The sequence below is a fragment of the Hyperolius riggenbachi genome, chromosome 3 (assembly GCF_040937935.1).
Source record: "Hyperolius riggenbachi isolate aHypRig1 chromosome 3, aHypRig1.pri, whole genome shotgun sequence".
Taxonomy (NCBI): Eukaryota; Metazoa; Chordata; class Amphibia; order Anura; family Hyperoliidae; genus Hyperolius; species Hyperolius riggenbachi.
The window spans coordinates 52,999,394-53,024,037 of record NC_090648.1 but is presented as its reverse complement, the minus strand read 5'-3'; the positions used below and the strand labels follow the sequence as shown (position 1 = coordinate 53,024,037).

Sequence of the window (24,644 nt, the reverse complement as noted above, 5' to 3'; positions counted from 1 at the left end):
CGTTTGCATTTCGTAGTCTCCGCATTAAAATACGGAAGCTTCGCGTAGTGCAAAGCGTAGTTGATGCGGACGCTTATGCCCTTATGCGGAAAAATGTCCGCAATAATCCGCTAACTATGCGCTTGGGTGAACTAATATATGCGTAATGCGGAATTGTATACGTATAGAAGGGCAATAATATTTCTGCGCATGCAATGATCCGTATAGACGCAGTTACCGCACGCGTAGTTGACTTTGCAATACATACGTTAACTACGCGTAGCGGGCGAAGCTTCGCATAGCGGGACTAGGACTACGCAGAAATACGTATGCAAAGTTTTTAAACTTTGTCTATGAACTACGATGCGTAGTTGCGGAGTACGACGCGTAGATTCGCACTGGCGTAGTTTACGAGCAACCCTGGTTAGCAGTTTACACAAACCTGACAGCCGTTTTGCGTTACTAATGCTTCCCCAGAGCCTAATACACTTATCACTGCATTAGCTTCGGAGGAAGCATTTGTAACGCTGTCAGGCTTGTTATCCCCACTGCTAACCACATGGTACTATTAGCATTTACTGTGCCTCATTCCCTCTTCTTCATTTACAACAAAAAAAGTATACATTGCTAAACCATATACTTTTATAAATTACCATAGTCCACTCCAACAAGACAGGCCTTGTCTAATCGTACGCCGGCATCCACCTCCTCTAGGCTTTGCTGCAAGTAACAGGTTGCTGCATAAAAAAATATGAAAATACATTAAAGAGGAACTCCAGTGAAAATAATTTAATATAAAAAGGTGCTTAATTTTTACAATAATTATGTATACATGATTTAGTCAGAGTTTGCTCATTGTAAAATCTTTCCTCTCCCAGATTCACATTCTGACATGTATTACATGGTGACATTGTTACTGTGGGCAGGTTATGTAGCTGTTCTGGCTTTAACAGACAGCTATAAACAGCCATTTCCTGTCTGTGAACATTGTTACATTGTGGCAGTTTGCCCAGAGTACCGTACGGTACCAGAGCCTCTTGTGGGAGGGGTTTCAGCACAAAATCAGTCATACAGCGCCCCCTGATGGTCTGTTTGTGAAAATCATTATATTTTTCATGTAAAAGTGGGTATCAGCTACTGATTGGGATAAAGTTTAATTCTTGGTCGGAGTTTCTCTTTAAGGGCCACATAATCTTAGCCTAGTCAAGAAGAAATTCAGCCTAAAATATGTTTCAGTGATTTGGAGGTGAAATGAGGGTTCCTGGGATGTGGCAGGAGATTTGTGGGAGAAGGAAAAGGAAGTGGACATTTGTGATCAATGACAAAGTGACTCCAAGTGCTTCAGCTTTGTGGCTTTCTGACTGGGTGGTAAGGTCATGTGATCTTGAAGTTAAAGACGCTAGGGGTTGAGTATAGGGGGAGATTTGGAGAGATGCAGTACACTGTGAAGATAGTGTGGGGTAAGGGAGGAGAAAGTCCCTATGAGGGGAATATGAGAAAACTTGGAGGAGTGGGTATACAGAGTGGTTTTAGTTGGGGGGGGGGGGGGGGGGGGGGCAGGGAAAAGAAACCCTCCCCCCATGAGGTGAGTATAGTGGTAAGTTTGAAGAGTGGGGGCCACACAGTGAGTTTAGTCGGAAGGAAATAATGGGCTTCCCCACAACAATTGTTTGTGATTGCTGTGGATAAACTCTTTTCCGTCACAATTTAGATGTCCATGATTCATGGATATACTATATATATTTTTTCAGATACACATTTTTGCAAACATTAAGAACTTTCACTTTCTCATGTCCGACATTGGAGTGTGATACGGGGTTAGAACCTCCCTTTTTTTATTTTTGTTGCTTTCCTGTGTGTCCATCCTCATGTATTTTGCTCACATCCTATTAAGGTTACGTTCACACTTAAAACCGCAAAACGCTGGTGATTACCACTAGCGTTTTGCGGGAGTGTTTTTTTTCCGCAATTAACATGGAAAAATCACTGGACACTGCAGTGGTTTGGTAGCGATAGCGATTAGCGGTGCTACGCATGCTAATCGCGATCGCTAATTGCCAGCAAAGCACTGCATGTAACACGTTTGTAGTTAACGCTAACTGCAAATGCAGCAGTGAGAACAAAGCCATAGGGTTACATGTGCTAGCAGTTTGCTCTGAGCGGGAATAGCGCGATTCCCATTCAAGAGAGAACGGACCCTTAAGGTGATTAATAGCTTGCAGAAGCAAGCTACTTATCACCTTACCATCGCTCGAGGATTGCCAGAAAATCCTATTGCTGGTTTCACTTGAGGGATAGCCAATCATTAGGGAGCATTACAATCAAAAGCCGGAACAATGCTTCCATGTCCCGGGTGATTGGGAGCGAGCTTTTGTACTGTGGTGCAGATGAGCTGCCAGAACAGACCAGAACAACAGAATACCCGACTTAAAGCTATAGGCTTGCTATACACCAGTGGTTCTGGAGGTAAGCCTGGCTTTAGGAGCATAAAGAGATAATTTGCATATTCAGTATCAGTGCATTGTAGGTAACCACAGGTGTTCATTTAAAGTTGAATTATTGCAAATATCTTCGGATTTATGAAGGTAAACCACACTCAGCAGCACTACCGTATTATTATTATGTATTTACTAGCTGATGACCCGGCGTTGCCCGGGTATGTATTTGGCTGCCGTTGCCAAATGACCAAGTTTGTGAGCTTTGGGGTCCTTGGCATCAATGCTTTGTATTTTCCCAGTGAAATGAAACAAATCTGATTGGCAGTTTGTGGCCCCACCCCCTTTTCTGAAAGTGAACCCCAGTCACCCAGTGACCAACTGTAGCAGATTTGAGTCCTCTGCTATTAACAGTGTAAAAATAGCAGCAATTTAAATATTCCTCTTGAAAATCAACAGGTGAACTTTGATTGGATTTTTTAGGCCCCACCCACTTTTCTGAATATTAACCCCAGTCACCCAGTAACCAACTGTGCAAAGTTAGGAAATCCTGCCATTAACAATAAAGAAGGGCTGCAGTTTACATTTTCCCATGGAAATTTGTTTTTGACTCCACCCACTTTTTGTAACCTTGACACACAGTCACTCAATGACCAAGTTTGTGAGCTTTCGGGTTCCTGGCATAAAAATTGTGTGACTGGAAGCAGTTTATCCACCATTGAAATCTGATTGGCTGTTTTTGGCTCCACCCCTTTAGTGAATTTCAACCCCAGTCACTTAATGACCGACTGTAGCAGGTTTGAGGCCCATGCCATTGCAGTGTAAGAATGGCAGCAGTTTCAATATTCCCCTTGAAAATCAATAGGTGATTTTTTTTGATTGGCTGTTGTAGGCTCCACCCAATTTTCTGAATATTAATCCCAGTCACCCAGTGACCAACGGTGTCAAGTTTGAGAACCCTAACATTAACAGTGTAAGAATGGCTGCAATTTATATTTTCCCATGTAAAAAATAGTTGTTTTTGGCTTCGCCAATGACCAAGTTTATGAGCTTTGGGATCCTTGGCATCAATAAGTTGCATTTTACTGAATCTGATTAGATGTTTGTGGCCCGCCCCATTTCATAATTTAATCTCCAGCCTCCCAGTGACTGACTGCAGGTTTGAGGACTCTGCCATTAAGAGTGTAAGAATGGCAGCAATGTAAATATTCCCCTTGAACATCAACAGGTGAATTTTGACTGGCTGTTGTAGGCTCCACCCACTTTCCTGAATATTAATATCAGTCACCCAGTGGCCAATTGTGTCAAGTTTGAGAACCCTGCCATCAGCAGTATAAGAATGGCTGCAGTTTATATTTTCCCATGTAAAAAATGTAGTTGTTGGCGACACCCACTTTTTCTATCCTTGACATACAGTCACAGAATTACCAAGTTTGTGAGTTTGGGGTCCTTGGTATCAATAATTTGTACATTCCCATTGAAATTTAACAAATCTGATGGGCTGTTTGTGGCTCCACCCCTTTCTGAATTTGGGGACTCTGGCTTGATTACTGTGAGAATGGCAGCCTTTTCTATTTTTTCCACTGACATGGTTGGGTAAAATCTGATTTGCTGTTTGTAGCGTCGCCCAGCTGTGCAAGGTGTGGGTGCATAACCCCCAGAACATACGTATCATCCCAGGTAGTAAGGGATATGTATACCAAGTTTTATCCAATCGGTCAAGGCGTTTTTGAGTGATCACGGCACAAACATACACACACACAGAGATGGGACAAGGTCCTCCAAGACCCAAGGCTGAGACACCAAAGTATGCCCCTCAATCCCTTCCACCCCAGTTGTCCCACACGAATTGCTATTAAACAAAGAGGCGTCCCAGGGCACCCCCCCCCCCCTCGACATCTTAATCTCTAGTTATCTGACTTGCAGATACTGCCATGTCTCCCTTTTTCTTATTTCTTCCTGCTCAAACACAAGAGGGGATTGATAGCTGAGTGGGTTGTGCGCCCCCTTCTACACTGCGCCCTGAGGCTGGAGCCTCTCCCGCCTCTGCCTCGGCCCAGACCTGCACACACAGATGGAGAGATGGTCAATGAGATGGAAATATTTCTGCGCTGATGCTGATTCATGCAAATGTATGCACTCTCTTTGCTCATGAAATCAAATAATTTGATGTTGAAATTTGGTTTGCTGGCTACAAATTAAAGGCTACCTGAGACAGATGAAAAGAAATGTTTTATACATATCTGGGGCTTCCTCCAGTCCCCTTCAGCCCAATCAGTCCCTCGCTGTCCTCCTCCACCACCTGGATCTTTTGCTAGGAGTCCTAGTAATTCAGCCAGTCAGCGCAGTCCAGCCACGTTCTGCTCCTACAGCCAGGAGCATTCTGCACCTGCGCAATAGTGCTGCACAGGTGTAGTATGCTCCCAGCGGCGGAGTGTGTGCATGTGCACTATGCCAGACTGGCTCAAGTACCTGGACTCATAGCAGGAGAATCGAGGTGGCGGAGGAGGACAGCGAGGGTCTGATTAGCCTGAAGGGGGCTAGAGGAAGCCCCAGGTATGTATAAAACTTTAATTTCATCTGTCTTAGGTTTACTTTGTTACACAGTAGTATTATACTCTACATATGCACTCCCCACAGAGCTGCAGGGAATCCACTGAGAATGTGGTGCACATTGAACACAGAGGTGTGGTCTATCACCCATAAACCTGGTTCAGATTGTGCATGAAGAGTGTGTAATAGAGGAAGAATCCCCTTATTCCCCTGCAGAGTACCTGCACATCACTCTTACATGTACCCACAGTTATATTGTCTAGGGCCTGATCCATGTTCAGATTGTGCATGAAGAATGTGTAATAGAGGAATAATCTCCTTATTCCCCTGCAGAGTACCTGCACATCACTCTTACATGTACCCACAGTTAGATTGCCTAGGGCCTGATAGATGTTCTTTGCTCCGGGCGGTACCTTTTACAAGTACTGTTACCAAGGACTAGTTTTAGTCTATGACTAAAGGGAATTAATATGGCAGTCTCCATATCCTTCTCACTTCAGTTGTCTTTTAAAATTCCTAAGCACTGGCAGTTAAGAGACAAATTTCATGTTACATACTTTCAATCAACAAGATTGCAATATGCAAATTAGAGGAGTCGAGGAGTCGGAGTCGGTGGAATCCTAAACTGAGGAGTCGGAGTTGGTGGATTTTTGTACCGACTCCGCAGCCCTGTTGCTAATATCTGTATATTGTTGGTATTCTCTACTTGTCTTTGGTAGTATCTGCATTACCTTGCCTGGATTTATTTCCTATGAAAAAGGGGTGTGAATGAGGGTGGGGTTTGTTGAGGAGCAGAGTTTAGGGCGCCAGAACTTCTGTGCCTACTGAGCTGCTTATCAGGCCCTGAGTTGTAATGAGTACCAATACATTTGAATCTTTGTTTGTAGTGGAGTTTTAACACTATAGTCTTTCCAGCAAATTTTACCTTCAGCACAACGGCACACCTCGCCCTGGCAGATCTTGCCCAGAAGTTTGCTCTCCTCCTGTGGATGGTAGAATTTGGTGCAGTAATTTTCTGTTTAGAGATGGGGAATAAAAGACAGTCAACTCAGATCATATTTAAAGGACACATGTAATAAATGAAAAAAAAAAAAAAAGGTTGAAAGTTGAACTTACCTGAGGCTTATACCGGCCCCCAGCAGACGCACCGGGACAAAACAATCCTTTGGTCCCCCGCTGTGGCTGAGTTTTGGATTCACTGACTTACAAGTCAGCGGCCACTGGGCCTGCACGGTTCACGCGCCTGTTGCCAGGAGCGTCCTATGCAGGCATAGTATGAGAAAACCTCATACTGCGCAGGACGTTCCCCGCGACATGATCAGGAGTGAGGATGCGCACGGCCAGGGCCGTGCAAGCGCAGTGGCCTGCCGACTGTGAAACTGAATGTGAGCCACGGAGGGGGACCGGAGGATCGTTTTGTCCCGGTGCGCACAGGATGTCTGCAGGGGCTGATAGAAGCCCCACCCAATTTCAACTCTATTTTTTAGTCATTATAGGTTTTCTTTAACCTTAGATCAGTAACTGAGCAAAACAAAGAAAGGCCCCAACCCACCCATTCCCCGTCTACTGTCTCTGCTGCCCAAGGTGATGATCATCCATAATCATTCCAAGTGACAGTCTGATGCCCGTACAGGAAACATGGCTCCTCTACACCCGACTCAAGGGAAATATCATGAGCCATCTTGGATTAATTGCAATGATAGCGATTTCATTTTGCAAGAGCTGAGGGTCTTCTGCTGCTCCCCCATTCCTCTCACTAAATATAACACAGTACATCCTGCTCATCTGAGAGCTGAGTGGACATCTGTATGAGGACCATTGTGCAGCCTGAAGATAATCATGACCAACTGTTATCTCAAGTCAGTTACGAAGACACAGTCAGAATATGCAAGTTTTTTTTGTTTGTTTTGTTTTTTCATTTCAATTCCTCATTTTAGCACTTTTAGAAGGAATAACATGAGAATATTACCATACTAAAATAATAGTTTGCCCATATGCTGGGAGCAGGAAAAAGTAACAAAAAAGGATGCTGGGAACTGCCAAATTCCAAATCTGATAAAATTCCAACATTTTTCAGGGAATTCTAAACAAATGTATTTTTTTGTGAACTATCAGTTTGCACTGCAGAATTGTAAAATTAGTTTCACAATTTGTTACAATTTCATTTTTAATTTTCACATTTGTGGAAGGAATTTTCAAATTTTCCTTGACTCACGCTCTGTAAAACATTTTCACAGTTAATGTGAAAAAACGATCATGTGATACACAAACATCATTTCACATAGCGTTCAGAATAAATGTGTCGGAAATCTATGAATTCTGAGGTTGAACTCAAAATTGCAAAATTCGGATTTGAAAGTCAGGATTTGGAATTTAGCAAAATTTGTTTGCTCATCCCTAGTCCTGAGGGATTGAAGTGACAACGGTGACAGAAATGTATCACTACTGAAAACAGATTCCTTTTCTCCCAAAGATTGTCTTCAAAGGTTTTTCCTTTTCTGTATTTGCTGCTGTTGGTTGACTGTCTGATGCGTTTTCTCCCAAAGAAATGCAAACTGTGGCATGAAATGTTCCCATCGTAACATATCAAAAATGTCATACTTAAAGCAGACATAAACTCGTGCACAGGAGACAGGAACACACAGAAAAACCCTGTGTTCATCTAGTGTGTGTTTTATAGAGAACAGCCTGTCTAATTCTGCCTTCTCAGCAAGTAATTTGAAGTGTAATTTGAGCTGTCAGCTCTGTGTAGAGATGGCCCGAACATCAGATTTTGATGTTCCGCAAAAGTTTGAGTTTGCACGAACTGGGCGAACCGCCATAGACTTCAATGGGCAGGCAAATTTTATAACATACAGGGACTATTTCTGGCCACAAAAGTAATGGAAAAGTTGTTTCAAGGGGTCTAAATCCTGGAAGGGGCATACCGGAGTGGGAGATAGGGAAAGCGATAGTTAGGAGGTCTGTTAGGTTTGTTGATGAAAAGCACCCCAAAACAGCTCTTTTGAGAGTTAATGTTCTTCTGATGTGTTTTTTTTTTGCGTGGGTGTGCCACTGACACTGCATATACAGCCCTGTCTGTCGCAGCTGGCCCTTGCTAATTGCTGTACTGTGCCAGGCCCAGCACATTCAATGCATACCTTTAGCTGCCTCTGTGTGACAGCACTTTGTATTATACAATACCACCACCAGTCAGTGCATACCTTTTCTCTGCACCTGTGTGACTGCACAATTGTATTATAGCAGCAGTCAGTGCATACCTTTTCACTGCACCTGTGTAACTGCACAATTGTATTATAGCAGCAGTCAGTGCATACCTTTTCACTGCACCTGTGTAACTGCACATTGTATTATACCACCAACAGTCAGGCCAAAAAAGTGTCTCACCTTTTCAAAATGAATGAGGCATGGATCCCGGAGGGCTACTGACTGCCCCAAGACTAAGTCAGTCCCCACACAGCATCTCTGCCTGCCGGCTGCTGCTGCCTGCCCCAAGACTAAGTCAGTCTTCACACAGCATCTCTGCCTGCCGGCCACTGCTGCCTGCCCCAAGTCTAACTCAGTCCCCACACAGCATCTCTGCCTGCAGGCCACTTGACTGCCTTCTCTGCCACCACCAACAGGGTCAAGGATTCCAGGTGGATTCCTGAATTTTTATGGCCGCTGCTGCTAGCAGCAGCTGCTACCAAACGTAATAATAATGTTTCTCGTGCATGTACATGCCTAATTTTTCTGGCTGCACTGTGGCTGCAACAACAAAACACAAGGCATGTACATGTGTTAAGTCCCCTTCGTGATCGTTACCTTGCGGTAGTGAAGGGGCTTGTGTATCACAATGAAGCAATGACCTATGTGAGTGTGTTGGGGGGTGGCACACCCAAGATAATAAGATTGTTGATTCATTGTGGACAGACCAAATTCGATCAGCAGGACAGTCACTGTCGTTCTGTCATTGAGCTACCTCAGCCCGACCATATGAGCTTGAAAACCGCCATCGCCTGCACTCTCGCCATCATGCGCACCAGTCCAGCACGGCCATCACTACACAAAAAGCTGTTTGTGGTGTGTTACACAGTGAGTTTGGTCTGTCAGTGTGAAGCAGTACACTACTTACACTAACTGCTGATCCATGTATACACACGCAAGATGTTTTCAAACACTTTAGGCCTCCAATTTAGCAATGCAATGGGAATTCTGCCTTTTAGGGATTATAACCCTGATGTGCGTCAAATCCGTAATTTTCCCCGGGACTTTTGGCATGTATCCCACTCCGCCATGCCCCCTTCCAGGTGTTAGACCCCTTGAAACATCTTTTCCATCACTTTTGTGGCCGGAATCAGTGTTTGTAGTTTTTCAAGTTCGCCTGCCTATTGAAGTCTATTACGTTCGAAAAGTCTGCAGGTTCGCAAACTTTTTTGGAAGTTCGAGTTTGAGGTTTGCGAACCGAAAATCGGAGGTTCGAGCCATCTTTAGTTATAATCCCTAAAGGGCAGAAATCACATTGCATTCACGATTCCTAAATTGGAGGCATAAAGTGCTTTAAAACATTGTGCGTAGTCTATAAGTAGTGTACTGCTTCACGCTGATAGACCAAACTCACTGTTTAACGCACCGCAAGCAGCTGTTTGTGTAGTGATCGCCGTGCTGGTGCGCACTTTGGCGAGAGTCCAGGCGATTGCGGTTTTCAAGCCCATATGGTCGCCGGGTTGAGGTAGCTAAATGACAGAACAACAGTGACTGTCCAGCTGACTGTCCAGCTGACAACCTTATTATCTTGGGTGTGCCCCCAACACATATAGGTCATAGCTTCATTGTGATATGCAAGCCCCTTCACCGCGGCAAGGGGACAATCACAAAGGGGAATTGACACATGTACATGCCTTTTGTTTTGTTGTTGTTGCAGCCACAGTGCAGCTAGAAAAAAAGAGTCATGTACACACACCAGAAAAATTATTATATAGCTATAGCTAGCAGCAGCCTTAAACATTCAGGAATTCCCCTTGAGTCCTGGACTCTGTTGGTGGTGGCAGAGAAGGCAGTCAAACAGCCTGCAGGCAGAGATGCTGTGTGGGGACTGATTTAGTCTTCAGACAGGCAGTCCAGCGGTGTGCAGACAGAGATGCCGTGTGGGGACTGACTTAGTCTTCAGGCAGGCAGTCACATGGCATGCAGGCAGAGATGCGGTGTGGGTACTGACTTAGTCTTTGGGCAGGCAGCCACGTGGCGTGCAGGCAGAGATGCTGTGTGTGGGGACTGACTTAGTCTTTGGGCAGGCAGTAGCCCTCCGGGATCTATGCCTCATTCATTTTAATAAAGGTGAGGTGCTGAAAACTCTTTCTCTGCTGCAATGTCTTTCCCTTCCTCTCACTACAGCAGCGGCACCAGACTGAGAACATGGCCGGGACTGCTGCGTTTTTTAGAGTGGCGGGCCAGGGGGCGAGGCTCCATGGATGATTGCAGCCTGATTGGCCATGTGTCTGCTGGCTGTGATGTAGACTTAGAGGGTCAAAGTTTAGCCCAATGGCAAAATATAGGGTGAGGGGGTTCAACGCAATGTGTTCGCGTCCCGTCTGGGATGCAAACAGTTGAATTTTTCACGCGAACTAACTGCCCGGCAAACCGTTTGGGCCATCTCTAGCTCTGTGCTGTGGGTGTGCCGCATTATGTGCTAATATGGAAACACAGAAGGTTAACTCTTTCTGTGCTCCCATGAAGACACTGCACACTTATTGTAGGAGTTCTGTAACAAATAAATGTTTTTTCTTCAAAGAGGACTATGTTGTTGCTTATCCTTTAGAGCAGAAAGGAAGTTCTGGGTTTAGGTCCGCTTTAACATATCAGTAATGAAATCTGACCAGTTCATACCTGGTGAATAGTAGTCACGTATTGTGACAGATCCAGGTTGGATGAGACCCACTTTGAAGTACTGGTGAAGGTTGAACTTCACAGATTCCTCCTCACTGTGAGATATCTGAATATGCAATAAAATATGAGTTAATAAACATCTAGGGAAGCAATAAAATGTCCATTAATACTGATTGGGGGAAGAGTACAACTGTAATCAGAGGGAAAATCTACAAATGACATATCCAGGATATAGCATGCAATTGCCTTAAAGAGAACCTGTATAAAAAAAAAGTTCCCTGTGGGTACACCCCTCGGGAGGGGGAAGCCTCATTGGGACCCTGTAGCTGCAGGCAATCCAGCGTTGTCTCCCCCTAAGTGTTCCCCAATCCGGGCTCGACAAGCTCGACATGGCTAATATATTTACCTTCCCTGGCTCCAGTGGGGGCGCTGTTGCGTCTCTTCTGACGGAGATAGGCGGAAATAGCCAATCTCTGTCGGGTCCGCTCCACTATGCAGGCGCATGAGACTTGCGCCTGCGCAGTAGAGCAGCCTGTCAGCGATCGGCTATTTCTGCCTATCTCTGAGCAGAGAGCCGATACTGCTAGCTTGTAAATTGAATTACCAAGAACTTTTCAATGCTTAAACTTTTATTATGAAATCTACATTTAAATGGAAAGTTGACTTTACTGTTTGAGATTCTGTTGGCAAACACATACTTTGTACTGCTACATACCATTTGTGAAAAAAACCTTTTGGTATAAGAAAGGTGTAATTAACTGTATTAATACATAATACTAACCAACTAACTAATTAACCTGTTGTAAGCTAACAATGAAACTTTGAATGCATTGTGCTCCAAAGAATCTAGGGGCCACATGAACAGTTTAGTTCCTGTTTATACATTTTGACCACATGGCTTGAAATGGGTAATAAATATTGCCTAGAATTTCTCTACATATCCACACAAGCTAACAGTGATAGAAGCTACAGATTCAAGGGTGAATCCATACATATGTTATTTAACAAAGACTATAACCAAATCCATAGTAGCAAAATATGCTTATTGGAGAAGATATTAATTTTACAATCTGACAACACCACTTAATGAGCAAGGTTTTGCATTAAAGAAATATTGCATTACTTTTTATTTTGATTATAGATTTTTTTTTCTTTCGGAGAAATATAGGAACAACAAACGGAGATCTTTAATCATCTGCTATCATTTTCCTGTAAGGGGGGATGTCAGAATTTCAGCGGTTTATTTATGCAGGAAAAGCTGTCATATGTGTATGTTTTAAGTTTTCATGTTCTATGTACAATTTCATTGTAAAGTTGGGCTACTTCTTTAAAATATTGCTCTGGGACATATCAGCATATTCCAGGCAGGGAAACTCATAAGATTATTTTAACTTCAGAAACTAAAACATATTTTGTTTATATTACAAGCATCTTTCAAATGTCAAGGTTAGACAGCGCAGTATATGAAGACTGGAAACAAGTTTAAAAGTCACATTACTGCAGCAATCATATATGTATATTTGCTCAGCTATTACATATAAATAGTAATAATCAATATAGTCCTACTAAAGAAAGAAATAATTATTGTTAAAGAGAATCTGTATTGTTAAAATCGCACAAAAGTAAACATACCAGTGCGTTAGGGGACATCTCCTATTCCCCTCTGTCACAATTTCGCCGCTCCCCGCCGCATTAGAAGTGGTTAAAACAGTTTTAAAAAGTTTGTTTATAAACAAACAAACTGGCCACCAAAACAGGAAGTAGGTTTATGTACAGTATGTCCACACATAGAAAATACATTCATACACAAGCAGGCTGTATACAGCCTTCCTTTTGAATCTCAAGAGATCATTTGTGTGTTTCTTTCCCCCCTGAGGGGGGAGTGCATAGCAGAACCACAACACTGAAGAACTTGGCAGCCTTCCAGACACAGGCTGACAAGTCTGACAAGGGAAAGATACATTGATTTATTACAGAGACTGTGATAGTACAAAGTGCTGCAGTAAGCCAGAACACATTAGAATAGCTTTTGGAACTTGTAGGATGATAAAAAAACAGGATGCAATTTTTGTTACGGAGTCTCTTTAAACCCTATAATTACATATAATAGAATTTATTACTTTGAATTACATTTAAATGCTGGATTCTGCTAAAGTCTGAAACACATTTTTAAATGTTTGGGTAAGGGGTCTTATTAAACATTCTAGAATGTCAACTTTGCAAGGTTTTTTCTGTTGTCCCGTATTTAGGACAATTATGCCACCTGGCGGTTTCATAGTTTTATAAACTTAATAATACTGCTTATTATTTAAAAGTGATTAAATGGTGTCATCTGCCGGTGGAAATTATTAAATTTATTTGTTCATAATAGAAAATGATTTTAAACAATATGCAAATATGGTATACATGATTGTTTTAAGAATAATTATATGAGTTTTTTATTTTAATAAGTATATTGGGCGAAGTCCTGTATGCTTCAATAAGCATTACATTGCTGAAGACTCTTACAGGTCTGTGTTACTGGTTCAAAATGAGCAGTTTTATTTTTGGAAAAGGATAGACACATTCCAAACTAATTAGCAGTAGGACACATTATCAGAAATGTGCCATGAATGACATTGTGTAATGTTTGAAAGTCCCAATGTCTGGGGCAAATAAGTCAACCAGCAGACAAGATGGTTGGTGATGTCCATTTTTATTTTTCGGCGTCAAAAATGACCTGATAATGAAATGTCAGTATGTATAAACACAAATCTGTTATGGTTATTTTAAATGTCAACTATTTACAGTATTCAAAACATGATAGCGTTTGACACACGGAAGTTTCAGCAAATCAGAACCAGAGATTTAGGGAAATTCCAAATTCGGAATTGAGAGCTTTCAGAGACATCCAGACCGAATCTCTCCTGAAAGACACCTACTTAGTACTCAGCTACGAGACTGAAGCTACCTTCCCTCACGTGGTTCTAGATGCTGAAGAGATGACAGAGAAGGGGTAATATGCTTAATATTCTGGTGATTTACTTTATTAATTTTTCAGCATTAAGTTCTCTTAAGATGTTAGCAAGAAGATTTTTTAGAAGCTATTTTTTATGCTATTTCTTTAAGAAGATTACTACAAGTTTTTACACAGCTACTAGATACACAGCTATTGATACAGATGAGACTACTTTTGATCTTATGCTACATAACACAAGTGTTATATTTTTTTTTTTTAATGTACTTAGAAGATTGATGATTGCTTGGCTATAAAGGCCATGATGAGATAGAATACTGTAAGGAAACACTACTTGGAACTGTTCATATTTTGTTTATATGCTGTATAAGCAAATACATTTTTTATATTAAATCATATACTGAGTGCTCTGATTCATTTCAAGGTATACCGCCAATCTATAACTGCTGTTATAGAAGGTTCAGACCCAGCTATGCCGGATTTATATGATAGCAAAGCTTTAAAGGCTGGTCCTTTACTGAGTTAGCAATCATGAAAAAGGGAAGAATTGCACAGGTTTTTGACAATACAGTAAATCCTGGAACATTCCATATTCTAAAAAAGTTTAAAAAAAGGGTCAGTTCACAAGAAAACTGATAGATCTGTCAATGTTTTGCGATAAATCAGCTGCAGGACTCTAGCCTAGGGATTTCTCCTCCTTGTACAATGAGTATCATCATGTGTCATGGGTCCCTAATTCGCATGTCTAGCTGTGTCATGGAGTCTTACCCTATGCTCAGGGGTGCTCGGATACCCCTTTTTAAAATCCGAATTGATCCGGATATTCAGATATCCGGATCCGGTATCTGGATCCGAACGTTTAGATATCTGCGTTCATGCGGATATCCAAAAGCATTATCGGGGCTATCCGGCCGGATTCGTATATCCGGACAGCAAAACTGGAAGTGCCCTTTAAATTGCTTTAAAAACGTTTATTAGGGTATATGAGGCATGTAGCATCATTACTTTTTTAAGGGGAACACTAATTGATGATGTGGAAACTTAAAATCCCCCCCCCCCCAAAAAAAATGGCTGTCAATTAACATCAGGCCTAGGTTCCAGACAGCGGTCGTGCAGCCCACATTGTGTCTAAAGTCCAGCCGCACAACTGGGACATGGCAGTTTTCATCCTAGACAGGCACTTGGCATTTGGCACTTGGCACTTGGCATTTGGCACATGGGGTTTTGCATTTGGCACTTGGCACGTGACACTTGGCCCTTGGCACTTTGCACTTGGCACTTTGCATGTGGCAATTGGCACTTGCCACATATCACATGGCACTTGCCACGTGACACATGATAAGTGCCACGTGACACATGGCAAGGGACACGTGACATGTGCCAAGTGCCACATGACACGTGACATGTGCCAAGTGCCACATGACACGTGCCAAGTGACACGTGACACATGGCAAGGGACATGTGACACGTGCCAAGTGCCACATGACACGTGCTAAGTGCCACGTGCCAAGTGCCACGTGACATGTGACACGTGCCAAGTGCCGAGTGACAGTCAAACAGCAGAGGAGAAGACACTAGTGCACACTGACACTACTCACAGCACAGCACTTCTGTACAAAGCTAACACAGTACTACTACTACTCTAACAACTACTAACACTGACTACAGTACTACAGTACTAACTCACAATAACACAGTAATCCTCCTATTCCCTAATCCCTAACCTATACCTAAGGCTAATAGCTGGCCAGCAGGCAGCAGCTGGCCTGGTCTGTGCACAGCACACACACAGACACATAGCAGCTGCCTGCAGCACACACTCTGACTGTCAGACAATGACATCAAGCTAATTAATGATTTAACAATAGTGTAGTGATAGTGAAGGGGTTAATCACTAAACAACTTTATGTTTATCACTGTGTACACACTTGGTAGCCCTGCAGCACTGGAGCATGTCTCTCAGTGAGCATTTCACACAAGCCAGGACGATATGTCTCATCATGGCAGCCCTCCTTATTATACAGGGGGCTGGCCAGTGTTCCTTTCTGTGATTGGGTGCCAGGGTTTAGGGTGGGAGGCCTCTGATTGCCTCAATGAGGTCAGGTGGGGCTGGCCAGGGTTCCCTTCTGTGATTGGTTGCTACGGCTTCTGCTGGGAGCCCTCTGATTGGCTCCAGGACGTCATCACCTTAGTTACAGTATTTCGGATCTGGATATCCCGGATATCCGCAGATATCCGGGTCATGCGGCCAAATATCCGGATTTCTATAGCTATCCGGAATCCGATCCGGATAGCATAAAAATGGTCGGATATCCGGGTTGCCCGGATATCCGGAATCTGGATGAGCACTACTGCCTATGCTGTCTGTGTCAGATATCATTCTGAAGATCTTTTATCTTGAGTTACCCACAGTATCTCCATGTACCATGAGGTTCTACTAAGTTTTACCTCTGATGTACTCTAATATGAATATCTCTTATTCAGAGTTATGGAATTTCAATGTGCCATATAGTCCCCTGCCCTCTTCTGTCTCAATGCACTGCACTTTGAAGATCTCTCCACCATCAGTACCACCAGTATCTCCATGTGCCTTTGGGGTCCTACCATATTCTGTCTTTTGTGAACTCCACGGTCCAAATAATTCCTCAAGAGTACTAGTAGGATTTCCTCCTACCATATATTGCTACTTGATTATCTCCATATGCCATGGGAACACATTTTATTATGGGGAAAGTGTAGGAGGCGCCCAAGGAATAATGGTCTAATATAAGGATGGTAAGTATATCTTACCTTAACCTCCTTGGTGTTAACTCCGAGCTACGGTCGGGCGGAAAACCGCAGCTCAGAGTGGTAACCCCCACCTGCACTTGGGGTAGTCACCGGAGGATCCATGCAGAGTAATGCACGCAATGGGCATTTCACCTCACCTCCTGGGGGATCCTGACATCGGCAGCCATTCTTCTTCTGCTCCTCCGAGGCTCTGCTTCCCCCAGAGAGATTGTCACGTCTGTTGTCATGAAGACAGCCGGTAATCTCACTGTAGGGTTGCAGCGCCACCCAGAGGACGGAGGGAAAACTGCAGCACTGGAGCCTAGGGAGGTGAGTGATTGCTGAGGCTGCTGCAGAATCTCTGCTCGTCTGATTTTTTTTAACGATTTTAGGGTCTAAAAGCACATGAAAAATCTGTACCACTTTTAGACCCTAAAATCAGAAGGAATCCTACCGTCAGGGAGGTTAACAATTTCAGCCCGTGGGTATTTTTCACCTTATGCATAAGAGCAATTTTCAACTCCCACTCATTCGCCAATAACTTTATCACCAATTATCACAAGGAATTGATCTATATATTGTTTTTTCCTCCACCAATTAGACTTTCTTTGGGTGGTACAGTTTGCTAAGAATTATTTTTTTAAAATGCATTTTCACAGGAATATTAAGAAAAAAATGGGAAAAAAATCATTTCTCAGCTTTTGTCCATTATAGCTTTAAAATAATACATGCTACCATAATTAAAACCTATGTATTTTATTAGCCCATCTGTCCTGGTTATTACACCATTTAAATGATGTCCCTATGACAATGTATGGCGCCAATATTTTATTTGGAATTAAAGATGCATTTTCTCAGTTTTGCAAGCTTATAATTTAAAAAATGTTTGTAGTATACCCTCTTTACATGCATATTAAAAAAAAGTTCAGACCATTTAAGTAAACACAATGTAACAAGTGTGGAATGTGGCTCACTCTCTGACTGTGCAGAAGCTCCCGGACACAGAGAGAGAGTGAGTCACATTCCACACTTGTTACATTGTGTTTACTTAAATGTATCTATTTAAACTTTGGCTGCGGCAGCAGTTCTCTCCACGGAACTTTAAAGCTCTGTGTGTAACCCGTCCAATGCTGGTCTAGTAAAAAAAAAATGCTGGTTGCCTATAATATGCTGTAAATAATGTTTTAGAGCAAAGTTGAAATGCAGGGTTATATTCCGCTTTACGTAACTATTTTTTTTAATTGTAATTTTTTTTTTCATTAAAAATTTTATTTGGGTAATTTGTGGTGTAGGAGGTAAACAGTTAATTTGAAATGTAATCATGTGTGTTTATTTTATTAAAAAATGTATGTAGATGAAGTTTTCCTATTTGGCCACAAGATGGCCACAGTCAAAAAAAAATTTTTAGTCCTGGAAGCGAACACTCTCACTTCCAGGAAGCATAAGGAGGATAGAAAACTTTTTTTTTAGAAAGACGGCGGCTTCGTTCTGATAAGAAGCCATCACTCTTTCTACCAGGGACTTAGATCAATGAATGGAAACTATGTTCCCATTCATTGATCTCCAGGCTAACAGGGGGCAACAAAGGCATGCAAGCCGCACGCAGCATTGCAACATCAGCCGCCTGGACGTGATAATCACATCTAGGCGACTTAAATGGTTAAAGATGTCATATTCAAGAAGTCAATGTTTTCAGTAAAGACAAAAGTGTTTATTATGCACATCAGACTATTTGTTCTTCATATGCAGTATACTATTTGTCTCTACAGTATCACACAATGGCCTCGATTCATGAAAAGCAGTGCGATAAAAAAAAATCTTGTCAGGAAAATACCGCACTCGGTATTCTCCCGGTCTGTGTGCTAATTCATAAAGATTTCCCCAGCTGCCTTTGAAGGTCGGTAAATTACAGCAGCCCATTGAGCGGTAGAGTAGAGCAGTGTGACGATTCTCTCTTTTGCCCTGCACAAATGACTCCACAAATGACTCAGACAGATGACTCTCACAGACTTTCCCTGCCTGCACAAGTGACTCCACAAATGACTCAGACAGATGACTCGTACAGACTTTCCCTGCCTGCACAAATGACTCACTCAGATGACTCAGACAGATGACTCGCACAGACTTTTCCTGCCTGCAAAAATGACTGGCACAGATGACTCAGACAGATGACTCGCACAGACTTTTCCTGCCTGCACAAATGACTGGCACAAATGACTCAGACAGATGACTCGTACAGACTTTCCCTGCCTGCACAAATGACTCACTCAGATGACTCAGACAGATGACTCGCACAGACTTTCCCTGCCTGCTCAAATGACTCACACAGACAGTTCTCTGGCTCTCTCCACAGATGACTCAAACAGACTTCGGCTCTCTGCACTTTGCATTCATCAGAGCTGTCGGTAACTTGTTAACGCCTCACCAGAGATGTCAGTAACTATCGTCAGGCTTACCGCTTGTTGCAGGCTTTATGAATTGACATTTGCTGACAATTTACTGACATGTGTTGGAACTTGGAGGTAACTACAGCTAAGTCGGTAATTTATCTCCCTGGTCGGTAATGTCAGCTTTTTTATGTGGTAACAGCCTTTATGAATTGACACATTTCTAAGTGGTCGGGAAAGTCTGCTGTTTTCAGCATTACCGCATGAGGTAATGCTTTATGAATCGAGGCCAATATTGGGCTCCCGGTGTCTCTATGTTTTCTCTTTTTCTACAAGTTTGGACATATTACTATAGTTCTGGTGGACTCCAGATTCAATCAGGATCTCTAAGCAAGTAGAATTCCTATATGTCATGAGTAAGACTGGTTAATAAGATACAAATAATGGATGCAGAATTATTAAATATCGTTATGCAAATTCATGCAGTTCAAACATTTCTTCATCCAACAGGTCCATTTTACTTTGTGTTAATTTGCAGCTTGAAATTATTGAGATCTCATTGGCCATCCCTAGTCATGGGTTCCTACTCAACTCTTGGTGGCTTTGGATTCTACTATTTTCTGTCTTTTGCAGACTCCAACTGTGAGGGCTCTACTCTACCGCTAGCAGAAGTATTCCCATAGGTCATAATGTTATAGTTTGTTCTGGAACTGTTTCCTATGGGGTCAACTACCACACTTACATTCACCTTAGTGATTAAAATGTCAGAATTGGCAAGTGAAACATAATTGTCCACTATGTGAAACTTGAGCTATTAGAACTGATTATATCACCTAACCCTGTCGTTGATCCCCTACATTTTTAAATTAAAGAGGAACTTCAGCCTAAACAAACTTACTGTCATTAAGTTACATTAGTTATGTTAATTAAAATAGATAGGTAATATAAACTCTTACCCACCCTGTTTTAAAAGAACAGGCAAATGTTTGATTTCATGAGGACAGCCATCTTTTTGGTTGAAAGGAGGTGACAGGGAGCATGAGACACAGTTCCAACTGTCCTGTGTGCTGATCACCCCTCCCAGTTGCTAGGCAACGTGAATAACAACATAGGAAATCCCATCATGCTTTGCACAGCATCAGGGAAAAAAGCCCGGGCAGTTTTCTTTGATGGGTGGAGCTTAGCTAAAATTGCAGCTAAAAATTATGCTTGGGTAAGAAAAACAAAGTTCTGATGCTGTGAAACTGTTAAAGAAACACCAAGCCTTTTCAGTTCTGCTGAGTAGATTTTTAGTCCGGAGGTTCACTTTAAACCTCGCCTCTTTATAGTTATTCAGTTAATTAATATAAAAATTGCACAACCCCCCCCCCCCCAAAAAAAAAAAAAAATTATATATATATATATATATATATATATATATATATATATATATATATATATATATACTTTCTTACCTTATTAAAGTAGAGAACAAGTGTGCTCTTGTCAAATGCTCCTTTGTTGATTTCATAATTAGAGATAAAGCTGTCCTTTCCTTGTTTGAGCTATGGAAGTTAAGGGACATATTTGTTGTAAATATCAACAATTAAAATAATAATAATCTTTATAACAATAATTAAAGGAAATGTGAGGTAAAGATGAACTACGGAGATAAACAATTAAACAATTGTATACATCCTCCTCCTAAAATGATTTTTTTTATTTCAATATAATTTTTACGTTTTTACTGCTTCTTTGTCTCTGCTCAGTGACACATTTATTGAGGTATGCCAGAGATAAAATCTATAAACTGGTAACCCTTTTTAACTCTTTCCTGCTTTTCACAAGGCAAGTGTTTTATGGCTGTAAATCCTTATCAGTGAGAGTTGCGGTATAAACCGACCCAGTCCCGACCTGGACACACACTGTCACTTGTATACATACCTGATGTTTAGCTCTTTCAGGCAGAAAAAAAAGGGACACTGCATAGTTATTTGTTTGCTTGGAGCTGTATATACACGTCTATGTCATCATGTCACATGTCACCTTGGGTATCCTTTAAAGAGAACCCGAGGTGGGTTTGAAGAATGTTATCTGCATACAGAGGTTGGATCTGCCTGTACAGCCCAGCCTCTGTCGCTATCCCAAACCCCACTAAGGCCCCCCTGCACTCTGCAATCCCTTTATAAATCACAGCCTCGCTGTCGACACACAGCGTGTCCCAGCAGGCTGTGTTTTTCTCTATAGTGTCAGTCTGCTGCTCCCCCACCTCCTGCAGAACTCCGGTCCCCGCCTGCCTCCCTTCCATCCACGCTGATTAGAGGGAAGGGAGGGGGCAGGGACCGGAGCTCTGCAGGAGGCGGGGGAGCAGCCGAGACTGACACTACAGATGTAAACACAGCACGCACAGCGCAGCTGTGATCTATGTCTGATAGAGTGCAGGGGGACATTAGGGGGGTTTGGAATAGCAACAGAGGCTGGGCTGTATAGGCAGATCCAGCCTCTGTATGTAGATAACATTCTTCAAACACACCTCGGTTTCTCTTTAAGGATTAGGAATGAGTGCCTGGATTTTGTGGTGTTTTGAATTCCCATTTTTGCATCAGAATTCTTTTTTTTTAGTTGACAGAGCACAGATTTCACAGAAGTCCAACAGGTAAGAATTGAAAGATACACAAAAATTACATTTATATAAGGCTTTAAAAAAAAATTTTTTCACATAAGGGCCCGTTTCCACTATAGCAAATCCGCACGCGGTGTCCGCCTGCGGATTTGCATAGGCAATACAAGTGGATGGGACTGTTTCCACTTGTGCGTCGTGCGGGAGCGTTTTGGTGTGCGGGGGAAATCTGCACGTCAGAGCCGTCAGATTTTGCGTGCGGCTGCAATGCACGCGATTCGCCCGCAATGCTTTTAATAGGGAAATTGCATGCGGTTTTGTCATGCATTTTTTCCCGCGATTTTGCGTGCGATTTCGCAATGTAAATTTACACAGGCAGTCACATAGTTAAAATCGCATATTACCTTAGCCATGCAAAATCGCATGCAAAATCGCGGGGAAACCCGCATGCGGAAACGCATCCACATGCGATTTCGTCCACGGTGGAATCCAGGCGATTCCACAAGGCAATAGTGGAAACGAGCCCAAAAGGGGTTGATTCACTAAACAATGATAACTCATATCAAGGCTGCACTAGCATTTTTGCGCGCGCAATCATGAATTTTCATGCGCAATATCAAAAACTCACGCAAAAATGCTAGTGAATCAAGCCCAAGTAGTGAAAGATGTCTACAGAGCATGCTTAAAGGACATCTGAGGTGAAAATAAAGTGATGAGATAAAAATTATGTCTATCCTCTTTCTCCTAAAAATGACTTTTTTTTTTAGATATCTCACAGTTTTATTGTATATTTAAAGAGACTCTGAAGCGAGAATAAATCTCGCTTCAGAGCTCATAGTTAGCAGGGGCATGTGTGCCCCTGCTAAACCGCCGCTATCGCGCCGCTAAACGGGGGTCCCTTCACCCCCAAACCCGCCCCCGCAAGCGTTGGTCGCAAATTGATTTTTCTTCCTGGAGGCAGGGCTAACGGCTGCAGCCCTGCCTCCAGTCGCGTCTGTCAGCGGCGCATCGCCGCCTCTCCCCCGCCCCTCTCAGTGAAGGAAGACTGAGAGGGGCGGGGGAGAGGAGGAGATACGTGCTGACAGACGCACGTGGGGCAGGGCTGCGGCGGTTAGCCCAGCCCCAACCAGGAAGCGCTCCCCCGCTGCACCGAGGGGATTTGGGGGTGAGGGGACCCCCGTTAAGCCGCGGGATAGCGGCATTTTAGCAGGGGCACGAATGCCCCGGCTAACTATGAGGTCTGAAGTGAGATTTATTCTCGCTTCAGACTCTCTTTAAATCTAGTTTTTATGTTTTTACGGTTTCATTGTCTATGCTCAATGACACTTTCACTGCAATATGCCAAAGCTTAAATCTATGAACTATAAACCCTTTCTATCTCTTTCCTGCTCTCAGAAGCCATTTACTGACAGGAAAGTGTTTTATGGCTGTCATTACTTATCAGTGAGGGTAACGCTATAGTCTGACCCAGTCCCAACTAACGGCTCATACACACATCAGACCATAGTCTTTTGAAAATTAAAGATCACAGACCAATTTTACCCCCTTCTATGTAGTATGAGAGCTATCCCTTCACAGTCTATTCTATGGAGCTGAACTCCCCATCAGACAGAAATCTTTGCAAGATGCTGCACACAAAGATGCTGTAGACATTCAAAAGATCAGAATCTGCAAAAGATCTGTTCCTGCAAAAGATCCGTTCCTGCAAAATGCATTCATAGTCTATGATATCTGCAGATCATCATACACACCTTGTTTAACAGACACTCATCTGCAGATCAGATCCACCAGGATGAATTTTCTGATCTGCAGATGATTGTCTGATCTGCAGATGAATGTCAGTTAAACAAGGTGTGTATGGGATCTGCAGATCTCATAGAATATGAATGCAATTTGCAGGAACGGATCTTTGGCAGTAACAGATCTTTTGCAGATACTGATCTTTTGTGTCTGTACAGCATCTGTGTGTGCAGCATCTTGCAAAGATTTCTGTCTGATGGGGAGTTCAGCTCCATAGAATAGACTGTGTAGGTATGGCTCTCATACTACATGGAAGTGGGTAAAATTAGTCTGTGATCTTTTATTTTAAAAAAAATCCAAAAGATCCGCACACTCTGGATGAACCAAGTTCAATATTTTAATTCAAATAAAGTGACACATGCCATTCCATAAACCAACGATTCGTTTCGGTGCCCCGTGGGGTCCCCTTTGTCAAGGTAACAATCATCCCATCATATTCGGTTTTCCCTACTTTTTTCAACAGGGATGTAGGTGCTATAGGGTGCACACGGCTCTACCCTGTTACGGGGAGCGGATGCACGCGTGATATGATGGGGGTGTTGGAAGCGCTGCACCTTGAGCGATTACGGCAACTGGTTATTGCCTTGCCCTAGTGCACGCCCATATACTGTATATTTTAGCTGTTTGTGTAGTAATGGCCGTGCTGGACTGGAGCGCACCATGGCGAGATTGCTCTTCCTCAGTGATGTCAGGTAATGTCTGACTGCCTTATCAACTTTCGATGGTTCTTTCTCTACCATTGTTAAAGCTTACATCTATTTTTTTTATTACATTTTCTGCTGGCTGTTCAGTACCTGCAACGAGAATCTGTTATGGAGGGCAAGTCTGCCATTGTGAGTGACCACGAGTAATATCCGGGGAATCAGGGTTCGATTCCGGTCGGGAGTGGGAGCCTGAGAACTGGCTACCACCACCACACATCCAAGTAAGGACCCATTTGCTGTATTAGTAATGTACCTGCCCTGACCATGCTTTGCAGACCAGGCATCTGTGGTCAGATGGGCCCTTGACCCAGCGCTGTGTGCCAGAGATGACACCACTTGCCTTTAACGAGAATCTGTTATGGAGAGCAAGTCAGCCATTCATTCAACTGTGTGAAACTTTCAATGGTACTTTCTCAGTAGCATGGTGACCACGGGTAATGGCCGGGGAATCCTGGTTTGATTCCGGTCCGGAGTGGGAGCCTAAGAAACGGCTACCACCACCACACATCCAAAGAAGGCAGCAGGCATGGCATGCACGTCCCGAGGTAGTGACCAAAAATAACAATACAGGAGGACTTTCGAGGCCCTGCTGTATAT

General features: G+C 42.9%; 1 protein-coding gene across 1 annotated transcript in view; it reads right to left on the bottom strand.

Moving 5' to 3' along the window:
• Nucleotides 1-24,644, bottom strand: part of LOC137562605 (venom factor-like) — a 316,987-nt gene that overhangs the window by 12,882 nt on the left and 279,461 nt on the right. The window contains exons 35-38 of the mRNA XM_068274109.1: nt 20,399-20,488; nt 10,833-10,938; nt 5,893-5,982; nt 633-716 (exon numbers count right to left, since the gene is read on the bottom strand). Coding sequence (XP_068130210.1) covers nt 633-716; nt 5,893-5,982; nt 10,833-10,938; nt 20,399-20,488 — 370 coding nt within the window. The remainder of the gene's footprint in view (nt 1-632; nt 717-5,892; nt 5,983-10,832; nt 10,939-20,398; nt 20,489-24,644) is intronic.